Raw genomic sequence first — 22,098 nt, 5'->3', positions numbered from 1 at the left:
AGTTCTTATCTTAGATAATGGTTCTTATCTTGAATAATGGCTTTTAATCTGACGGCTACTGTCATTTGTGGTGCAGTAGAGTGGCAAACAAAATGCAATGAAAACGCAACGGAGAAAGATTCAGCATATAACATATCGATGATCGTTGGGGATAAATTTCGTCCTTGCTTGAGACGGAAGTAGGAGACCTGCATCATCTTGCAAAAATAACTTTAAGATGTCCTTACATACATTGATAAATCTAATTCCTATTTATACGTTTATTAATCATAATGAAGCGTTGTTAATCTTTCAGAAACTCTCGAAACTCGTGCATATTATTTTCTGGATCATCAAGTAATACAAAACAGAGAAATGGTATGAGAGATTGGAAAATGAAGACGACAAGAGAGAAGAGAAATGTGTTTTTAGTAGTGGTGTGAACCTGGCACTCATGCCGTTTGTAATGAGCTGTCGTCAAGAGCTTGTTCTCCTGGGGCTAACACCATACACCATCTCTCTAAACGTACTTCTATACACATCTGAGACTACATACACCCATATACATACGTATACACTGACTGTGACTGAAATTGTCGTCGATTAAGGAAGAGTGTGAGACATTGAAGGGAGGTAGTTTGTAAACGCCATCTCATCATCTCTTTTGCCCATTTCATCTGTGTGTTCGTCTCCTTTTATATAACACTACAATGTGTATTAGGCATCAGAGCAGGAGTAAACGAGAAAATACGACTTTTAGTCGTAGTTCAACTATATCATCATTATATACGATGTTAAGGGTTGAACAATATTAATATTCGAAGAGTTCGAAATAGGAGGATGAGGTAAAAATTGGTTTTATAAAACTAATTATTTTATTTGAAAACCCTCTTAACTTAGAGACAAATTAATTTCAATTTACTTATGGTGAAGACATCTTCTGCAAGGGTCTACCAGTAACTACATCATAGTGGACATTTATAATTATGAACATTCTTACAACTTTCGATTTCGGCCTTCAATACTTGGGTAAATTTTGTAGGTTTAGAAAAAATCATGGAGGTTTAGAATGGCCAAACAACCTGGACATTACCAGGATAAAACTCGTCGAATATCATCATTATTTCTCGCTAAACATTTTTATTTTTTCCGAATCACGCCGAACGAATTCCTCTTTTTTTGGAAGATTAAGTGAACCAATAGATACTTCAAGATATAGTAATTTTTGCCATTGAGGTGACAATTAATAAAAAATAAGAGAAAAATAAGTTGTACCAATGTACTGGTTATAATTCCCTTCTGGCCCTAATGTCTTCCTATCTCCCAATATCCAAAATGTTTACTCGACTCAAACAAAATGACAAGCAATTAAAATTTTGCACTCTTACTGGTTCAGCTCTTGAACTGCCGCAAAAGATTCTAAACGAGAACCTCTCAGTTCCAAATATGATATTGCACAAATTCGATACTGATTAAAGTCGGGATACTGATTGAAGTAAAGTCGGGTTCTTTGAATACTTAGACACGAAGGTGTGAGTAGAAATGAAAAAGGACAATACTTGTACAAAAAACGAACATGCCTTTGCTTTACAGTATTGTATTCAGTTTTTCTTAGATGTGTTTTACGCTGAGAGACTTCGATTTCTAAATTTAACTAAGAAAGACTGTGAATTGCCAATACAAATTTTCTCTCCTGTCTAGCAATGAATTTCTAAAATATATCTTAATCTAGGATAAAATTTCACAAACAGATATTGTAGTAAGAGAATAAAAACAGGTACAAAGGATTAAAAATATTTATTTTGAAGCAAAAAGTTTTTCTTTTGTGTGACTTGGACACATGTGACAAAAGAAAAAAAAAGAAATGGGAAATTGATGATGAAAATCTTACGACACCCTGGAAATGATATAATATTATCACCATTGGGATGTAACAAGCAATTTAAATATTCATTAGTTTTCCATGGATAATGTTTTTAGGGTTTGAACAACCCTGTGATATAGTGTATAGTAGTAATGTATATGTTATATAATATATATGTATATATATGAATGAATTCACCCCCTAATTTTATAGATAGCTTTACAAGTACAAGCGTCTGGTGTTGCCTGAACGCGCCCTCAAGAGATTTTCATTTTCAGTAACACATATGTACGTTTATCTTACCACCATATGAGTATATTATGGGGGTATGAGAGAGACAGAGAGACTCTAGTACACTTTATTCGCTTTTCTGCTGTATCTTAATCGTATATATGATTTTATGTTTGAATGATATACAGCGCGTGTTATGTAAATTGGGTCTCAATTATCATTTTTAAAAGTGGGTAATCTTTAAATACTAGTATGCTCTTCAAATAAGTTTTCCCCTGTTTAAAAGAGGTCCTTCATTTTACAGATTTATTACCTCTCGTATCAACCAAATATACCGTTCTACGAAGTTTTAAAAGCAGGCTTTGAGAACGGTAAACAGATTTACCAGTCAAACATTCAGTTGTGTGAAAGCATATTTTTTAAACTTATCGAAAGAACGTACATCGATAACCAAGAAACGATGGTTGGAAATGGAAGGTAGTCATTTCGAGCGTAGGAAGAGGAAAGTTTTCGAACTAGAATTCCGTTAATGTTGCCGTTTTATGGAATAATACGAAATATGTGGAATCGAATGATTCATACAGTGGCAGCTTTCCTTTAATTTTAAGCGAATGTAGAATGCATTGTAAGGAAATATAAAAGGGAGTCTGTACAATTAGAGTTTATTACAAATTTATAATCCGAACATTCTACGTTGAAACTAAGAGTTAAATTTCGGTGGTTTCTTCTAAAGGTCAAGAGTCACTACATGATGAATAAACAATAAATGTTTGTCATAATTATGTTTCGACAGGAAACAAGAAGAAAATTATCTAAACACTAAAATTTCTCAAAACTGAAGATTTTCACAACAGATTTTGTCCATAAAACGTAATAAAAAGTATTGTGCTTCGTGTAATTTCTCGAATCATTTGGTATATTTTTTTCGAAATAAAACTAGTATCATCAATTCACTATATTTTAAAATGAATAAAATCGAACACATTTGCATATATAGAGAAGCAAATCGTATTATTTTCTATTTGTTATATGGAATTCTACGAAAGCTTCTGCTTTTCTATACCTACTCTATTCGAAAACATTTTATCTTTGTCATATTAATTTCAATTTTAATTTAACTATTCCATGTTACACTAGATAGGAATGAGATTATTAATAGAATATCAGGAAAAAATACTACTCCCTAATGTATAAAGGATGGTAAATTTTATTCATTGATTTAAAAAATATATTTTTTTAAATTTAGTTTAGTTGGAAGTATTTCAAATGCCAAAGAATCATCGTAAGTATGGGTTTTGATAAATTTCATCCGAGACCTCCGATAAGATTCCAAATAAAACTTTAACGAAAGATATGCAAGACTATGATTTCGAAAGTTTGTGCAAGACTAACCTATCGAAAAATACGTTTTTTTATGTTTCGATTTAACTATGATAGAAACTAGTATCGGATAACGTTAGTTATAAGAATTGAAAATGACAAAAGGTTGAAATAAGCACTGGGTTTTCTTGAGAAACATAGAAATTTTCTACTTTTATAAGCATTTAAAAAATGTTCTGCCAATTGAAATCGCTCTACAAATGGCCAAGTAAGATCAAAGACCTGAACAATGGATAACGAATTTTTCGATGTGTTGTTAATTGAGCTCACTCGCAAATTTACTCTTAGTTTTGCCAAAATTGAAATAGTTTCCAGCAACCCCAACAAAAAAAACAAGAAAAACGAAACTAATAAGTGAATCTTCTAGCACATTCTTCAGTAACAAAAATTTAATATACGAGTTATTGTTTGTTTTGCTAGAAAAGAAATATTCAGTACATTTTGACTTTTTTAAAAGAAACTTCGAAACTAATCGACATACATAGTGTTATATTCGAGGCCAATAAATTATATAGACAAAATATACAAACATACCCAAACTATACACGGTATGTTGATATCGTAAACAAACAAACACACGTCAAACCGACAGACACAAAGATAAACAATCATCATCGTCATCGAACATCAAGAATATATAAATAATATCGTTCATATAAAATTATTTGTGTAAACTTTATACTATACGATAAGATAGATAGTCTCGAATAAATAATATTGTCAGAGCGATATAGAAAAGTGATATATAATAATAATAATATTTTCTGGAGAGAAGATGTCTTTATCAAATATCTTTTTCTATTTGAAATGTAGAAGATTTTATTTATTATAAAGAGTGTCAAATAGTCATGTTCTTTTGCGAAGAAATTTGAATAAGTTTTTTTGTACTAAAAAGTAGAAAACAATTACTCTTTGTAATCAAGGCTGATTTGAAGCGCCTCAAGCTTTTACAAATAATGATATATGATTGGTTTATAAGAAGAAGTTCCCGGTAGGAACTATTCCCCTTTCGTACTTTGGTACATTATAAATGTAGCCCTTACTTTTTTTATTTACAAAATATTTTTCTGAAAAGTATTAATTTTAGAAGTCAAATACTTGTTTGATTCTTTGAAGAATTTACTTTTATAGCTACTTTTAGTTTTAACTGTATGAAATAATTGTGGCATTAATTTAAAAAAGACATACTTCTGATTTAGTAGTCAACCCAATATGTGACGTTTGTTTCGATTAGGATACTTACAATGATAAATTTCATTGTACTTAGGTACTATAAATTATCTCTGTTTTCTTTAACTTCTGATAACTTTCACAACTCAATTTTTTTAAATGATAAAACATAAACTATTGACAAAAAATACAAATTGACAGTTATAAAAAGATTTTTTCATTTTCTCCAAATTCATGGCAAGTTGAATCGATTGAAAAAGTTTGAGTTTCCTAGGTAACCAAGATGTCGGTTTTTGGTGTCTGTTGCAGTTTTTTGATTTTAACTCCCAATCAGCAAATCAATATTGTGTGATAAGGAATATAGTCAAAATTATTCTCTACTATTTATTGTAATAAAACCTTGCCCATAAAAAGTATTATTTATTTAGCCATATCAAATAATTACGATTTTTTTAAGAGCCTTCCATAAGATTGTTGAATTAGCCAAATGATGACGGTACCGCTATTTTACTCCTTTTAAACCACTAAATTATAGCTTTTATCTTCATCTTTTGGAATCAATTCTAAGAATAAAATAAATTAGCTACCTGGTAGACATGCATATGTATAAGTATCTCATATTGATTTGATCATGAAATATGATTTATCAAGCGGTATAAATCGTATTACACATGGGTTCATACACTTCTCTTTTTTTCCTGTAAAATTGCTACTAGAGATATATTTTTCTTTATAAAACTGCTTTCATCACCGTATTGTTCAAATATTCTTTACGCTCCCATTCCAAAAACCTATCCTCCTCATTCAACCAACCTTTTTAGAAATTTCTTGTACTTCAACTTGATTCACTTACTATCAATGGTGTAAGACTTACAGTACAAACTATTTTTAAATGAAATGTCAATTATACCGAATGTTTTTAGGTCCCAGTTCTTCACCAACTTCTCTCTATTTTTAACGTCAATAAATAATAAACCACAAACGACAATAGTGTGATCAATTTACCGCTCCAGTCAATAGTCAAACGGTTAAAAACGATTGCGCCGTACTCGCTCGGCCTCTGAGACGGTAAGAAAATCCACTGGAGTTACGATAGGTAACAGAAGATCGTAAAAGACAAAAACTATTAAATTCAACGTTGGATAGGAGTTTATATTCTGATCGGTAGGATGCAGTTATTTAAAAAACCTGGAGAAGTTTGCATAAATAAGTTAAAACGATAATGAATACTGAAAATTGTTAGTATTAAAGAAGTTAAACTGTAAAATTGACGAATACTAACATCTCTATCTAAAATACATTCATGATGATTTGAAATGTTGTGAAGTTAAAGTGTATGATACTTGAGATGGGATACGGTAGTTAAGTGCGCTTCCGCCTAGAACAGAGGTACTCAAGAATGGCCTTAAGAGTCGTCATCATGATTATATATACTACGAATATAGTCTCTTTTTAACATTTTCGTCTCGTTCCATCACACTTGAATATGCTGCTAGAACCATCCTGTCTTCCCTCTTACCCATATATTTTCAGAAACACATTTTACAATAAGACTCCCTGACTAACTCCCTCCATGTATATACATACATATATTTTTTTATTATCCTTTCACGTTTTCCCAACGTCATTGATCCAATACACTAGTAGTGGTTGTATAGTTCTCTGGAAATGGGAACGTGAAGATGTCGAATAACGATATAGAAAAAAAATTGTATATCAAAAGATTTTTCTTTTTTTTTTCTTGCATGTTATAAAAAATAAATAATATTTATATTATTTTTCTTTTCCAAGGGGTTGTTTTTTTTATGACTTATCCTTTAACATGTCAAATGGAAAACATTATTCCTTGTTTTTTCTTGGCTCTATTTCTATAAACATTATCGCTCAAATTAAAATGTGATAATTTTTTAGAATTTTATTTTATATCGGTGTAATCTATTAAATCATCAAAAATGGATTATTTTGATCACATTGATCATGCAAAACATATCTAGGGAAAGATGCCGCTCGCAGAAAAACAAACTGAAAGAGACCTTGAAGGTGGAACATCGCAGTTCGCAAAGGGAACTCCCGGATGTCTATTGATGCTTGTGTCCGGCAGCATTTACGGAATGTTCCTGTGCCTTGTACTTAGACTATGAAAAATGAGGAAAAAATATTTATTAAGAAACATTTTTGGGGACAGCAAGGTTTTAGAGTAGTTTAAAAATAATTAACTTACCGCTATTTGATTTGACATCATCCGGTCGATGTAATTCTGGCTTAGCACCTAACATTGATAACGGATGTTGTCCAGGAGCACCTAACGCTCCCGATAAACCTAATAAACTTGCTGCCGAACTTGGTGGACCACCAGCTAAGCCAGGATGTGGCATCATTGGAATTGGTGGCGCCGAATGTGTTGGTAATTGTTGCGCGTGCATTTGTTGTAACAATCGAGGTAAATCAGGTCTCTGTTGCTGTAAAAGAAAAGAGAAAAATTAATAAGCATACATCTATTTTAAATTTAAATTATTGAGTAAGCTACTGTATTTCCGTTTTTCATCAAAATTGGGAAAATATGTATATATATGAATGACTTTTGTTTACATTTTTTATCCTTAAGGAAAATTGAAAAGAGGGATGAGACGAAAAAAAATCAAATCGTTGTAAAGAATTTTTCAAACATATTCAAGTATTTTAACTAAAAAAAAAGATGAAAAGAAAAAAAACCGTTATATCTCGCAACGAGTGTAAGCATGAGATTTAAAATACATATACACACTCAATAAGGAGATATCCCGAGGGAAGAGGTAGGTGATATGTAAGGAAGTTTATTCATTTGATGCTGTTATCAGAGTTATTTTTGCTTATGCATGATTACGGTTGAAATACTTTAAATCTCAATGAAAACCTCAAGGAAGTAGAGAGTAGAATATACTCAAACCATTCCACTCCTTCGTTTTTGCTTCTTCATTTTTGATGTATATTTATGTGTATATAGGGTAGTGTGTGGTACCCCGGATATAATGTTCCTTGAATCACTGTACAGTTAGTTCATTATCGATATTGATATCTATGAGACACCAGGAAAATCCAATTATATCGAAAGAGTACGGTGGGTATTTTATTAACACTATAATTTAGTTTAAGCTTAAACTCCGAAAATGCAAAAGCCGAACCGTCATCTACGTTAGGTTGCACGTTGAAGAAAGCCTTAAGGTGCAACCGTTGAATGATCCTAGGTACACTAAGGTGTGATTCATGGTACATAATGATCTTGTACCCTGGATCACAAGTTTATATCGATTTATTATTTAAAATCTAAGAAAGTATAAAGTTTGTAGGAATATTAATTCTAATATAAGAGACAAATTCCAATATTATATTTTAAAAAATGACGTTAACAAACATTTAATTATTTTTCTCTGGCCCCACATTCTCCCCTACTAGCATTGTTTATCTTTGTTTAACCAATGATGTAGTTTTATATTTTATCTTCTTAATGGAAAAACAGATAGTAGATAGATACACTTCACTCAGCAGAGCACCACACCGATTCAAAAGCCGATGAAGTATTTACAAAAGTTAAGGGTGGAAGTGGTGGATGGGGGGGAGGCTTTGTATGATGGGAAGTATGAGTAAGTTGTTATACGAATCATCTTTATTTGAAGACCACTGAACATAAAGTGTAATTAAGAATTTGTATTCTTTTGGAAATTCGATACTCTTACATGTTCGAAACAAATTATGTTAAAGTTTTCTATTAATTTTGTTAAAAGGTATCAAATTGAAGTGATCGAAAACTTCGATTAGATTAAATGAACTTCTTTTGATAGAATGTTTATAGAAGACAAACCGAGTTGCTGTGAAATTAAATATGATTTTATATTCAGTTCCAAGCTAACTTCATAGTCTTAGAAAGTATTCCTGTATATTATAAATATGAAAGCACGTTGGTTTGTTTGTTATGCTTTCACGCAAAAACTATTGAACGGATTTAAATGAAACATTACACTAATATAGCTAATGCATCAGAATAACACATGATTTATAATTTATAAAGATCCTAACAGATACCCACCCGCTTTGTTGGGTAATTTCTGCTTTAAAAACAAAGACTATCACGTTATAGCCCTCATTTATCCTCCCTTTTGTTCAGAATTTTATGGATTTCAAAGGGGCACCTTTGCGCTTTTCTCGATTTTTTCAAAGAATTATGCGTTATCCAACGAAAGTCTGTATCCAATGACAATATGTCGTTGCCACACTTGTTTGGTAACAGACTACTTAATTGGAAGTTTTCTAAATATCGTATTCAGAGTATTTCCATTCCTTGGAAAAATGTAATTTTAATAAAACATTATAGAAGAGTTTTCAAAATCTGATAATAAGCGATGAAAATATACGGTTCAGTGAATCCAGTTCAAATTTTAGATGATGTTCAAAATTCACAACACATTTGTAGAACGTATAGTATGATATTTTCTTTCTTTTGCTACTCTTCCACCTAACATAGGTACGGTACGTATATGTATAATAATATCGTTCAAGTTGGCTTCCCATTCTAAGTTGCCGGATGAATCTGTAAAATATTTTGTAGTCTGTCGTTCTCCCGTTTTTTGTATACAATACAAGATGCTACATAAAGTAGTCATCAAATTTGAGGAACAGGATTGAACCATATCGAAAAAATTTCTAATAATGAAAAAGTTTCCACTCGAAAAATTTGATAATCACCATTGAACATTAATAAGTACACTAACTAATGCTGTTCCTTTTAACCTTAATACGGTAGTTGCCAGATGTCGAATTTGCACCTAAAAATGTAAAACTAGACTTGATACCATGACAAAATTTGAAAGTGATTATTTTAGTTATAAGCGTCAAAGTTTAAACGTCAAAAAAATACTTGAATATCATTGCGTAGAAGGATCATGCGCATTGGCGTCATTTACATTACACTTTGACAGATACTTGAAAAAGTATAATTGTCGAAATACGAATTTATAAAATGATATAGGAAATTGGGACAAAAATCGAAATTTAATAATTATTTTGTAAATTTCATTTTCAGAGTCAGATCGAATAAATTATGTCTCTGTACTCATTTTCAATTCCAAATTATTTGATGAATATTTTTATATCACTTTGTACAATATTCTATAACATTTCAAACATCTCACACTATCATATTTTAGATCTTCTAGTAAGTAAGTATTATACATTGGTTATGTATTACAACCACCAAAGTGTGGCACATACAGAAGTTGAATGTTCAAGTCAGTCTGTCTGCTTGTCTCATAGTACTTTTCTCAAGTACTATTTTACACATACAGTACCTATACTTTGTTGTGTGAATGTATATACATACGAACATCGACACCATTCTGAATAGCAATATAGAAAAAGTGTTAGAACGTTCTACCACTGATTCTCAAACAACAAATATATGGGGTAATGTGTGGAACCCTGAGTTATTTCAAATCTTTAACCGAATCAGACTTTAAGTGATACTCGAGAGGCATTTGATCTTTTAGTATTAGATGCCGATTATACTACCTATGGTTTTCCATTAGGTTTGCACGAGGTTAATGCTGCGATAGTTCCTAACAAAGTCAGTCATAACTGCATACCTTCCCTTTCATTAAAATAGCAACTGAAGACAATGATTTTCTTATCAGAAGGCAAGCAAGCGAGTGAATGATTATCAACGTGCTTTGGTTTTGAAGGAAAACAAGAGGAAAATTTTTCCGAAGTAAAAAAATTAGTTTTTCCTAAATTGGATAATGAGTTTTTGTTTTAAATCACATTTTTTCTAAAATATTGCTTTCTTACTGGTACACATTAGGTAAACATAAAGTTTGAAAAGACACACATTCATGAACATTGATTCAAACAACCTATTGTACAACTGATACATGATATTAGATACGCAGTAAATTTTATCATTACGTTCTTCTTTTCTATAGGTTGCAACAGGTTAAGGTAGTGGAGAAAAAGTTTTATTCACACCGAGTTAATAACAACAACAGTTGAAGCTATTACTGGAAACTCCGAGAAAGATTACATGTTGATCAAAGCGCCTTCAGGATCGATCAACAGGTGGGGGTGATCCTAGATACATTGTAGTGTGATCCATGGTAAAATATGACCGTATACCACAGATCACAGGTTAATAAAATATAAATACAGTTGTTATCGAAAATTGTTTCCTATTTAAATTCTCAAAAATAAACTTTGAAGGAAAATGAATATTAAAAAAACATAAATGTAAATTTTGATTCCTGGTACTATACTCTCTGCCATAGATACGAAGAAAACTCCTTTACCGTTTCCCACACTGAAAATAAAGCAGCAACAACGTCAAATACATTTTTATTTTCTATGTAATACGGAGAGTCAACGTAGAGAAAAAAAAACCATCGCCATTAATTCTCTTCTCGTAGCATCACATTCAAGTGATTTTGTATGCTTAGCAGTAGCAAAATACTCGTTTTTACAACAAAAAAAACCGTATTTTTTTTCTACTTTTGCCATTTACATATTATAGTAGAGCAGACACCAATCTAGCGTACTTCTATTTTCTTTATTTACTACTTTACCACTTTTTTTCTGCTGCATCGAATAAACAAGAGTTGACTTTTACGGTGGTAATAATTATAATTCTAGGAACGTGGAAATTAAATTTGGAATGGAACTAGTTTAGTAATGAGGGATTATTAATTATTACGACATTTTACAACCCTTATTAAAAATAAATCGTTGGAGTATTTACAACAAAAGTTGAGGAATGGACAGACAAAACAAATATGTTTAGCAACAAAAATAATTAAGAACAAGTATAAATTTTTTGACGCGGTTTTTTTTTTAATGTAGTATTATATCACTTCCAAGGGCCTCTGGTAGCAAAGTTGTTGCAGCTATTACAGGAGCTGTCACAGTGGTGAGGAGGAGGAGACAATGTCTCATCTTTTCTGTCACTGCCCAGTTCTTGCCATGAGGAGATAGACTTACTTGAGCCAGCCTCTCTTTGACGACCACTCCGACCTAAAGTCCGTCGACGTCAAAGCTCTCCTGCCGTTCTTAAACCGCTCCAAATGGTTCATGGAGTAGTGGCCGGGGATGGGCCATCCCTTTTTCGGTATCACAACGGAACCTATGGTCTAAGTGTGTCCCACCCCAGAACAGCCAATCTAACCTGACCTTACCTACGTTATGTAAAAAGTTTGATCCAAATTGGTGACAAATAATTTTACTCCATTTTTTTAAATTTTCTTAAGGTGGTGGTTAATTTGATAATTGCTCGAATCTTTTATTCAATATCGACCGAAATTTTATATGGAGCTCTATATTTTCATGATATTTTAAACGGTATCTCGTGACTAACTCTTGTAGTCGTCAAATGAACTGGATTTTTGTGATTCATGTATTTTTTATACTTTCTATTTTCAAATTGTGAACAAAAAAACAAAATCTTAACCCACTCCATGGTATTTTCTATTTACAAATCTCTATTCGACAGAGAAATCTTTTCATAGTTCTTATTTCCCGTACCTCGATGTAGCTTCAAATAGCTATGTTTATATTAATATTATACATCTATATATATTTTTCAAAAGCAAAACAAATACATATTGTATGAGGCAGGATAATCGTAAACATATACCATGAAATAAGGGTAGATAGACATATCAGGTCTAGAGCCCGATGAAGTTTTTGAAAGCTAGCGCTTAAACGGATGAACCGATTTTGATTTTTTTGGTTTGATTTGAAATGTAATTTAATGGAGAGTGTTTTTAGTTTCAAGAGCGAGTTTAGGGTTCCATTACTGAAAAATTTGACGGGGTTTTTTTAAATTTTGTAAATATCACTTGTTAACAATAATTTATGAATACTATCTGTTTTCAAATAAGGCAATAACTCTCAATGAATATCCACGATTTTTAAGATCCCACCTATGAAAAGTTTAACAAAGGCTTTAACAAAGTATCCAAGCTTTCGAACTGTCAAATACTACATCTAGCTCCAGACCTACATATTTATATCTATATATGCAGAAATATGTATGTGTTGGAGATTTTTCTTTTTCCCATAGAAAATCCTGAGATTAAGTCTCATATATACCTATACATAAATTTTTTTATAACGTTGAAACAGCACGACTGATTGCTAGAGTGCTGAGCTGGTTGGATAGATGTGGAGGATCATCATGTATAAAGAAAAGCACACCTTTTTTTTTCTCCTTGTTATTCTTTTACATTTTTCATTTTCATTGAATAATATAAAGAGTGTTTCAAAAAACATTTTCCAATTAAGATAGGTCGCCCATTTTAGTATATCACTCGAAAAAGCCTCCAATAAAAACATGACCAATGTCAAAACTGTTGAGTTTACGGCAAGGAATTTAGGATAAAGAGAAGCAACCCTTTTTCAGATCTAAAAAATTGTTAAGACATCTCTTACTTCTTGTTATTCTCATTTCGGTTGCGTGTACAAAAAAGGTCATTTAACCCGGATTTTTCTCTATTGAAAAAGAATTTTAAGGCACCACAAAAATGAAGTAGGCCTGGAACATAAAATACTGAACTGTTTGCCTACAATTTAGAACCACGCTGTATTTATCATAGAACTAAACCAGATATTTACACAAACAAAAAATTTTTTTTTTTTTTGTATAAAAATATTTTTATATTCATGGAACGGCATGCTGTGTTCCTATTTTATTCTAAGCATACGTCATCTTTCATTGTAGACATCGAAATAAATTGTATTTTCTTGAGGTTTTATTAAAAAATTTTCATAGGTTTTTGCATAATACGTATTACTCGTTCGTTTTTTCACATGTGCTTTGAAAAAAAATAAAATTAGTTTTTTGTAGGTGGCTTTCGTACAAAATTATATCGGAATGTTTTTGTTTAGTTAATATGTATAAGCCCTCTAAGGAGGTAGAATTTTTAATACATGGATTCATTCATTGTTAAGCCCAACGAATACAAACTTTGTCAATCGAACATGAACTGATAGAAAATTTTAATTTCTTTAAAAAATACCTTATCTACAACTTTTGTATTCATATAAAACAATCAATATAAACATTTTTGTAGCACTAATTGTAATACTTCAAGTCTTAAATCTGCACCTACAGTATTTGCAATAATTCAGTTTCAACACACTAAAGCTTAAAATTATATGAAAAGAGTTACTATTTCCCAATGATCGCAAGAAATATTTCCTTATTATTCGATTTTAATGCTAGGATGTCAGTGCCATGAGTAAAAAAATCTAAACCATGCAGCTGAACTCCCATTCTTGAACGCAAAGGCTAAAAACATCAGAACCCAAGCTTACTCCTCTATAGTCGACAAACTCAACCGAACCAACTCCTAATTAAAACAATACAGAGATTTCTTCTTAATTTCTTGCCAGCACCTAATTAGCACTTAATTACCAAGCTTAGTTTATATCTGATTGAACATTCGTCCTAGTTTTAGAGACATTTGATTTGTAGATCCGTCGTTTTGCGAAATTCTAGGCTTTTGTTCATTAATTTGACGATCCTGGCCGTTTAGCACTTAATAAGCATCTAATAGAGTTTCCTTAACATTTTTTTTTTTTTTCATTAATTCTGACTTTGGTACCTAATTAGCACCTAAAAACTACCTAATTTTGGTGTTTTAAATGCGATTTACTTTGCGTCTCTGGCGTTAACAGAGCTCATGAGTAGGTAAAGTTTCAAAAAAGTTAAGAATATATTAAAAGAATTAAAGTTGCATTAAAAAAAAAAAACTGAACACTAATTATATTGATGTAAAAAAGCCAAGTACACAATTTTAGTGTACCATCAGATAAAATTACTGACTGGAAAATTTTTCATTATTAGTCAAAAGAAAATAAATAAAATTTAATAAAAAAATATATATAACGTTAAGTAAGTGAACGGCAGAGAAAACTTTCTCATTTTTATTTTTTCAACAACAATACGCCAACCAAAAGTATAGAGAAAAAAACGCTTTTCTCCCTTTTTTATGTGTACAAAATACGGTTCACTCGTTCCTCTGAGCAAGTTGTATTCACCGCATCCACATCCCACAAATATACAGTTGTGATTCACTCATTCAACCGAAGAGCTGATGATGAAGCTGATGATTATGGAAAAAAAGCCATTCCATATACCATTTTTGTCTACAACGTTAGTGGTTTGGTGAAAAACATTTTAAAAAGCTTAGTTACACGTGGAAATATTTATAGAAATCTTATGGAAATATTTATAGAAGTTTTATCATAACTTCAAACCGGGAAAAAAAATGGAATTTAAAAAGTTTTTAAAAATTTGTGTATAAACTTTATAAGATGCTGTCTCAACACGCAACACACAAAGAACTCGAGCATGGCCCGCTAACCTCCATACCCATACCCAAGAGATAGAATAACACTTTAATTAGAAAGTTAATTCTCATAAAAAAACTAACAATTTTTGTTTAAAACATTTTTTCGAAAAACGTTGGCTTTAAGAGGAAAAAAAAGAAAACACGCTAACTTTATTTAACAATATGCCTCAAGCATGAGGCATGTTCTTGAATCATTCTAAACTTCTCAAAAACGAAAAGAAAATTTTTCTCCGTGTATTCATATCTACTACTGAATTTTTCATTTTTTTGGTATCGCCTACTACTATTTTTTTTTCTCCCCGTTCTTTTTTCAAACATAGGCACACATAGAAAAGTGTTTTTCTGCAAGTTTCTTTCGATGTGAGAGGTAAAAAAATATATATAATGTATATAAATTCCTTTTTTTTCCCATTTATATATATATATTGTTGTTCCAATGGAAATCCTCTTTTGTTATATGAAAACAAAAACACGCTTAAGGGAATAGGAGTTTTTATTTCGATTTAAAAATATTTTACAAACGACGGAGCAAAAAACCAGTTTATTTGTTTTTATTTATACCTTTTTTTTTTTATTTAATTAAGTAATAACAAAAATAATTTTGTTTGGAATAAATAATTATTTTTATTAAAAATATAATTCATTCTCTTGGAAATTATATATACAACGTTTGGTTTAAAAAACAATCAAGAGGTGAAACCGTTAGGTTAGGTTAAGTTAGAGTGGCTGTCCTGGGGTGGGACACACATAGACCACAGGGTCCGTTGTGCTACCGAAAAAGGGTTGGCCCATCCCCGGCTAGTACTCCATGAACTATTTGGAGCTGTTTAAGAACAGCAGGAGAGCTTTGACGTCGACGGACTTTAGGTCGTAGAGGTCGTCAAAGAGAGGCTGGCTCGAGTAAGTTCATCTCCTCATGACAAGTGACAGAGAAGATGTGTTTCTATTACTGGCTTTTTACCCAGAAAGAAGTTATGATTTAACATTTTCACGATTTTTCCGGAGGAAGTTTACAACGATAAACACTTTTGTCGATTGTATAAGTAATAAAGTAATAAATTTTCTTTTTCTTTTTGACAAAATTAAACAAAACTTTACTATTGCTACTACATTGAAGAAAATTCGAAAAATAAATACAATTAAGTAATTTTCCTATTATGTTTTCTTTCTTTCCTTTTTTTTTTCTAAAACCATCCAATAAAATGTAAATTTGTTGAAATAAAATAAGATTTTCTTTCACACAATATATGTTATAATTTTATTAAAAGGGTAGTGTTAAGAATTTTCCAATATGGAATAAATAATTAATGTAAATATATACACACAATGAAAATAAATAAAAGTTTTTGTTATGGAAATTGTCTCAATTAGATTAAAGTTTTCACACACAATTTTAACTTAATAAAAAACCTACAACCGTTCGTATTGTGCGGTCTTGCTTTTCCTATATATTTTCATTTATGTGATTGTGGTCGACTACAGTATGATTACGAGAAAGTATTCTAGTTGACCGTGGGACGCTACGGTTTTTTTAATGATGAATATATACTTCGTGACTTCGACAGTGGCTTTAATTCACTTTTGTTGAATTCTTTACCAAGAGGTCATAGTGTCTGACAAATTCCCTGCTGCGTTTTTCAGAACGATAATTCAAATATGACGTCATCATGCTCATTTAGACTCGTCAAAAGTAAGTCACTCCCATAGTTTCAAATATGTATCTCGAGGTGTCCCACGGTCTATAGTATTACCATTTATAGAAATGGGGTATTAAAATACAGATATCGTTGGATGTTTAAAGGTGGGTCACAATGAGAAGAAAAGTATTGAGGCTGATCTGTTTCCGAGCACTTCTCATAGAAGAAAAATTATTTATTTAAATTATTTTGTTGAATTTATCAAACTGTATCTAAGAAATAATAATTTTTATTTCTAGTAATTTAACTGAATATTTTATTCTCTATATAACTGAATCTTTTATTATTTATAAAATTTTTGTTTCAAGTAAATATTACGTGATTTAAGTTGCTTTGTTTTTAAATGCTTTGTACCTTTTCAAAATGCGTGGGACACTTTTGGTTGAAAAAAAAATGTATTTATGGTATTAATAAATAAATAAAAACGTCTACAAAAAATTTCTAAAATGAAATGTCAAATAATAAAAAGGTTATGTTACATTTTTGATATAAGATGTCTCAATGGACATACATACACACACACAACCAGAACAATTTGATTGGGATTGGTTTGAAGTGTAATGGAAGAGGAAACACCCCCGCCGTCCGTCTATAAAATACGTATACAGGATAAAGTTGACTACACTTCAAGAACAAACTGAACATACATACAACAGTCGACATAACATGTTATACATGAACTTAGATAAGGTGACTCTTAGGAAACTGAGTAAGAAATTGGTATATGAGACAGGAAGAACAAGAGATTGTTGGACGTTGAAATGAAATCCCCAGTGCGGTAGTTCTGTTGTGGTAAGTTACTACATAGTATAAAACTAGTATGTTTAGTAACTATGTGTATAAATGTATATATGTATAGAAGGTTAGAATATCAACCAGAATAACATACATTGAGATGTTTTACTGTATTCACATAGGGATATTTATTTACCGTTTAGTAGTAAACCGGTAAGTTCTTTTTTAATATGATACAGGAAGTAAATTGAATCGGCTGTAGAGAAGATATAACCTGTTGAAGGTCATACTGTTTTGGTCCTTCGAGCCGCATCTAGGAAATCTGTATTTTTGTTTCTTAATTTACTAAGAATGATTCACGAATGGGTCAAAAACTTTAGCAGGCATCCAGGAAGTACTGAATTAGTATTACTACAAAACAAGGGAGCAACTGGAAAGAAGACCTAGAAAGTATGCGTTAAAAGTAGAGGTAACAAAGAACTTGACAATGCAAGAAACTGGAAATACTTGCTAGGAACTAGAACGAAGATAACAGATTAATAGAAAAAGACTTTAGTACAGTAATGGCATATCTCTGAGTTTTGAAAAGCAATCATTAAAAAGTTATATTCAGTTAGAAGTTTCATAATTTTCATAATTCGATTTTAAGAACGCGACATAAAATTAACCATTTGAAACCTTCATATAACTTATGCGAAGATTATCACCTAATAAGAAAATCACATACATATCATGAATTTTAACGAGAATACCCTCAAGAATTGAAAAACGCAATGAAGTGAACTAAGGCGTAAAAACATATTTATATGTAAGATATCCATAGAGTGTACAATATGAAGGAGATTTGAAGTGTGCGGAGATCTCCTTAGTCAAACACCTTTAGAATGCTGAATAGACATAACACACACTGGTAGCAGAGCATCTGGTGGCGAACTACCTTCTATACCAACCAACTACGATTATTATTAAGAGTATATACCAAACCATTACCAACCAAGACCAGAGTGTATTTCTCTTTGACTACTTAACCATCATACCTATTTACTTCCCGGTTTTTCATCCCACAGGTAGTACTTAAATAGTTACAAATTCTCTACGTTCTCTTTATATGTTCACATAATATATCTTTTTGCCTTGTTATATTGTGTAAGTACTTCTCTATGGATATATATATCCTTTTGGGAAAATTAGGTTGTCCTTACTAATCTGTCTACAATCATACTTCACTACTAAGTTTGTGTAGAAGTAGTTCGTTCTAGTAACTTCATTCACTATACTAGATCATTTCAGTGAGTGAAAATAACTTTTATATGAGTACGAGCAACAAAACAACTAAATAACAGCTAGAAAAAAAATAACAAATTCTCTTGATGAATTAACAAATATTTGTCTTTCGACACAAACAATTTATTTTTCTTTCGAACAGAAAAATTTATTTACACCAACTTGTCTAGCTATGTAAATTTGTAGGAGATGGTGTAGAATACAAAATAGAAGACTACACCAAGCTCGTGTTATTTAAGACTGTTCTTGCTATGGGTATAGTGCCAGAAAATATAAAATTTTTTATGCTTAAGGATGTACGATTTCTAGGGCAATTTTCGATAAAAGGCTTGCTTTTTTTATATTAAGTTTTTATATTAAGTGTAAATCAATTCTGAAAATTTTAGGGAGGGGGGGGGGGCGGTGTGTTTGAAAATATTGTAACAAGACAACAACCTTAAACAAAAATTGTCAATTTTTCCGACATAAAGAATCTCTGCTTGGAGAATCTTATCAGATTCTTTTTATGAATTTGAGTTTCCAATATTGTCATTTCGCATTGTACTTCTTACCCAGAATATTACCTAGAACTATCCCTTCCTATTTTTATTATTCAATATGGCAGACGGAGTTCTGCTGTCCCATTAGTTCTGTTTGTTAATATCTGTTTGATTGACTCTATTTTATTAAAAATACAATTCAACAGCTTTTTTAGACAAGAGATCAGAGTTTGTAGGCAGAGGGTTAAAAAAATGCAAGTTACATAAAATTATCTAATTAGTAATACAGAAAAGTTTTTACGCTTTTTTTATACTTTACAATTTTTTTTTATACTCATGCTTTTTAATGACATTTAACTGAAATGTTATTAAATAATTTTGTAGCATAACTTTTATTTAGATTTTATACAAATCTATAGACTTATGCACTGTTTTGAAAATAATGGGAGTGAACGGGATGCCTTTTAAATCCACATCGTAGTCCCTAACAACCTCAAACCAGGCAAATCAATGCTATTAAAATTGGGATTCATTTCAGAAATTTGGAGGGTATTTTCAGAGGGAAAACTGTTTTTCTCGACGTTTTAAAGACCTTGCGTACTTCCAATCTGCTAGTCCTTCCGAATAGGACTAGCAGGTTAAAAATTTGTATGAAGGTTGATTTTGTTTCTCAAATAAATGCCATTTGGTACTCCCAACTTTCTAGCCACCTGTCAACTTTTTATTCCAAAATTTGCTCACTTCTCGAGCTACAGAGGTGGATATGTGTTTATAGGTTAAGTTTCTGCCAAGAAAGTGTCTTTTGAATGTGTAAATTTTCCGGCCACGTTTCTTCAATTTTATTCCGAAATATCAGAATTTTAGGGATTTTTAAGAACTTTGCGCGCCACTATAGATTTACAAAACATAAAAAACTATTCAAATTTAAACCACCTTATAATAAAAAAGTATCTAATGAGGGGAAAATATGCCCCTAGTGATGCGGCCCTGGAGTTTTTTTTTATATGAATGTATTCCGTCCCGTCGTTTTCTGTTGTTTGTGACAACATTAAATAAAATGTTATTTTTGTTTTTAACTTTAATTTTATTTAAAATTATAAAATTAGCATTTGAACAGAGCAGTAGTAGTCGTTGAAATATACTCAATGATCATCATCATGACGATGATGATGATGTCAAGCTCAAGAGTGGGGGTGGGTTGGTTTAGGGTGAGAGTGAGGGTGTAACTTTTTGTAACTTTTCTCTGTAAAGCTTTTCTTAATAATTTAATTTAAAAGATAACATGATAAGTAATTAAAAAATATTTTATTTGTATATTTAATATGAAAAGTAAAAGAAGTTTTCACTTTGGCAAAACTTTGAAAATAAATGAAAATTTTCCGTTTTTCTTAAACGCAATTTTGTTGGCATATTTGCAATAAAGAGGCCTATGTTTACTGTCAAAAATAAGATACTTTAGTGTGTAAAGCCACGATTGGTTTTTTTGGTGATAAATTAACGACGTCAGTCAGTCAAGCATCGATTTTGTAAGGCATAGTGGAAATTCAATAATTATATGATTAAATCGAATCGAGAATTCCTATTTGTTTTATAACTAACAGGCGCATTCAATGAACTGTTTTTTCAATATCGAATTGAAACGATAACAGAAAAGAAATTAATAATTTTTTAACGGGTATTTTTATAGAACACTCTTCATAAAACAAATCAACCAATCATACTTCTACAGTACAACCATTAACTTATACCTAAAAGACAACAAAAATATACGTTTTTCATTTTTAATAGGATTAAAATGTTTTTATTGTCTAAGAATATTTTTATTGTTTGCAAGTTTCAACGGAAAAAAGACAGACAACAAATGTTAGGGGTAAAAATATGTTTTATGTATATCAAAAAAGGTCGTATAATTCATACAATAAATTGTATTTTAGTCTAAGGTCAGGCGTAGTATTTGTCATTCATTTCAGAAAGACTGGAAATCCACCATTTACCTCTACCATAGTTGGATACCTCTACTTTTTAGGTAGATTCCAATAGAAATCGAACAAAAAATGCACAAATAGTTTTGTCCGAAACTCGAAATAACGATCCTATGTATATTATTTTTCTTGATTCCTACCAGAGTTGCGACCGGGAAGATCGTACTTTTCGTTTTAGGATGAGAAACAATGATTATTGTTCAATTATCTTCTTATCGCGGAGTTGAAAATTATTCAGGCTCGCAATAATATAGGTGTCCGGCTTTAAAACTTTTGTAGAGGAAACAGTTGTAATGCAGAGCCTTAGCTATCTTAAAGTTCCAACCGTTATGAAATGACAGTCAAAAACTTTAACTGGCCCTAGACCTAATTTTTGTTGTTGTAATCGAGAGGTTTTACTGTACATTTAACCTCTCAATACATTGTCTGCCTGCCTGCCTGCCAGTGTGAGTATGTCACTCACTAAGTGGTAAATAAAAAGTTTTTTAACACTCAAATACACCCCGTTAAGAATGGCGTTAAATCTTTTTATATGCCTTATTTTATTATTTATTCCACCCCTTCGTGAGTATATATAGCTTCGTTCGTATTTCCATTTCCGTACGACACCCTTTTTTGTATGTGAAAACAATATTGGAATTTATAAATAATAATGAGAGAAAATGTGGAAATAGAGATGAGAAAAAAATCAATCAATTAATTAATTATTCTAAAACAATTTTATCCATAGAGTGTGAAAATAAAAATTCAATTAAAATGAAATAACAATTCATGTTGGAAAGAGGAATTCGATTTAAAAGCACTTTTTCTTTCAAAACAATTTTATGAGCTGTTTTATGCCCACCCTTCTAATTTCCACAAAGTTTGGCTAATCTTTGTCGGGTTGTACGAAATGATGTATATAGTAATATGGCCCTAGGTGGTTAA

At 31.2% G+C, this 22,098-nt stretch overlaps 1 protein-coding gene across 1 annotated transcript in view; it reads right to left on the bottom strand.

The window, feature by feature from the left end:
- Window positions 1-22,098, bottom strand: part of LOC123300073 (transducin-like enhancer protein 4) — a 205,102-nt gene that overhangs the window by 49,701 nt on the left and 133,303 nt on the right. Inside the window, exon 6 of the mRNA XM_044882546.1 lies at window positions 6,846-7,083. Within this exon, the coding sequence (XP_044738481.1) occupies window positions 6,846-7,083 (238 nt within the window). The remainder of the gene's footprint in view (window positions 1-6,845; window positions 7,084-22,098) is intronic.

The sequence above is a fragment of the Chrysoperla carnea genome, chromosome 5, assembly GCF_905475395.1.
Source record: "Chrysoperla carnea chromosome 5, inChrCarn1.1, whole genome shotgun sequence".
Taxonomy (NCBI): domain Eukaryota; kingdom Metazoa; phylum Arthropoda; class Insecta; order Neuroptera; family Chrysopidae; genus Chrysoperla; species Chrysoperla carnea.
This window is presented reverse-complemented; position numbering and strand designations above follow the sequence as displayed.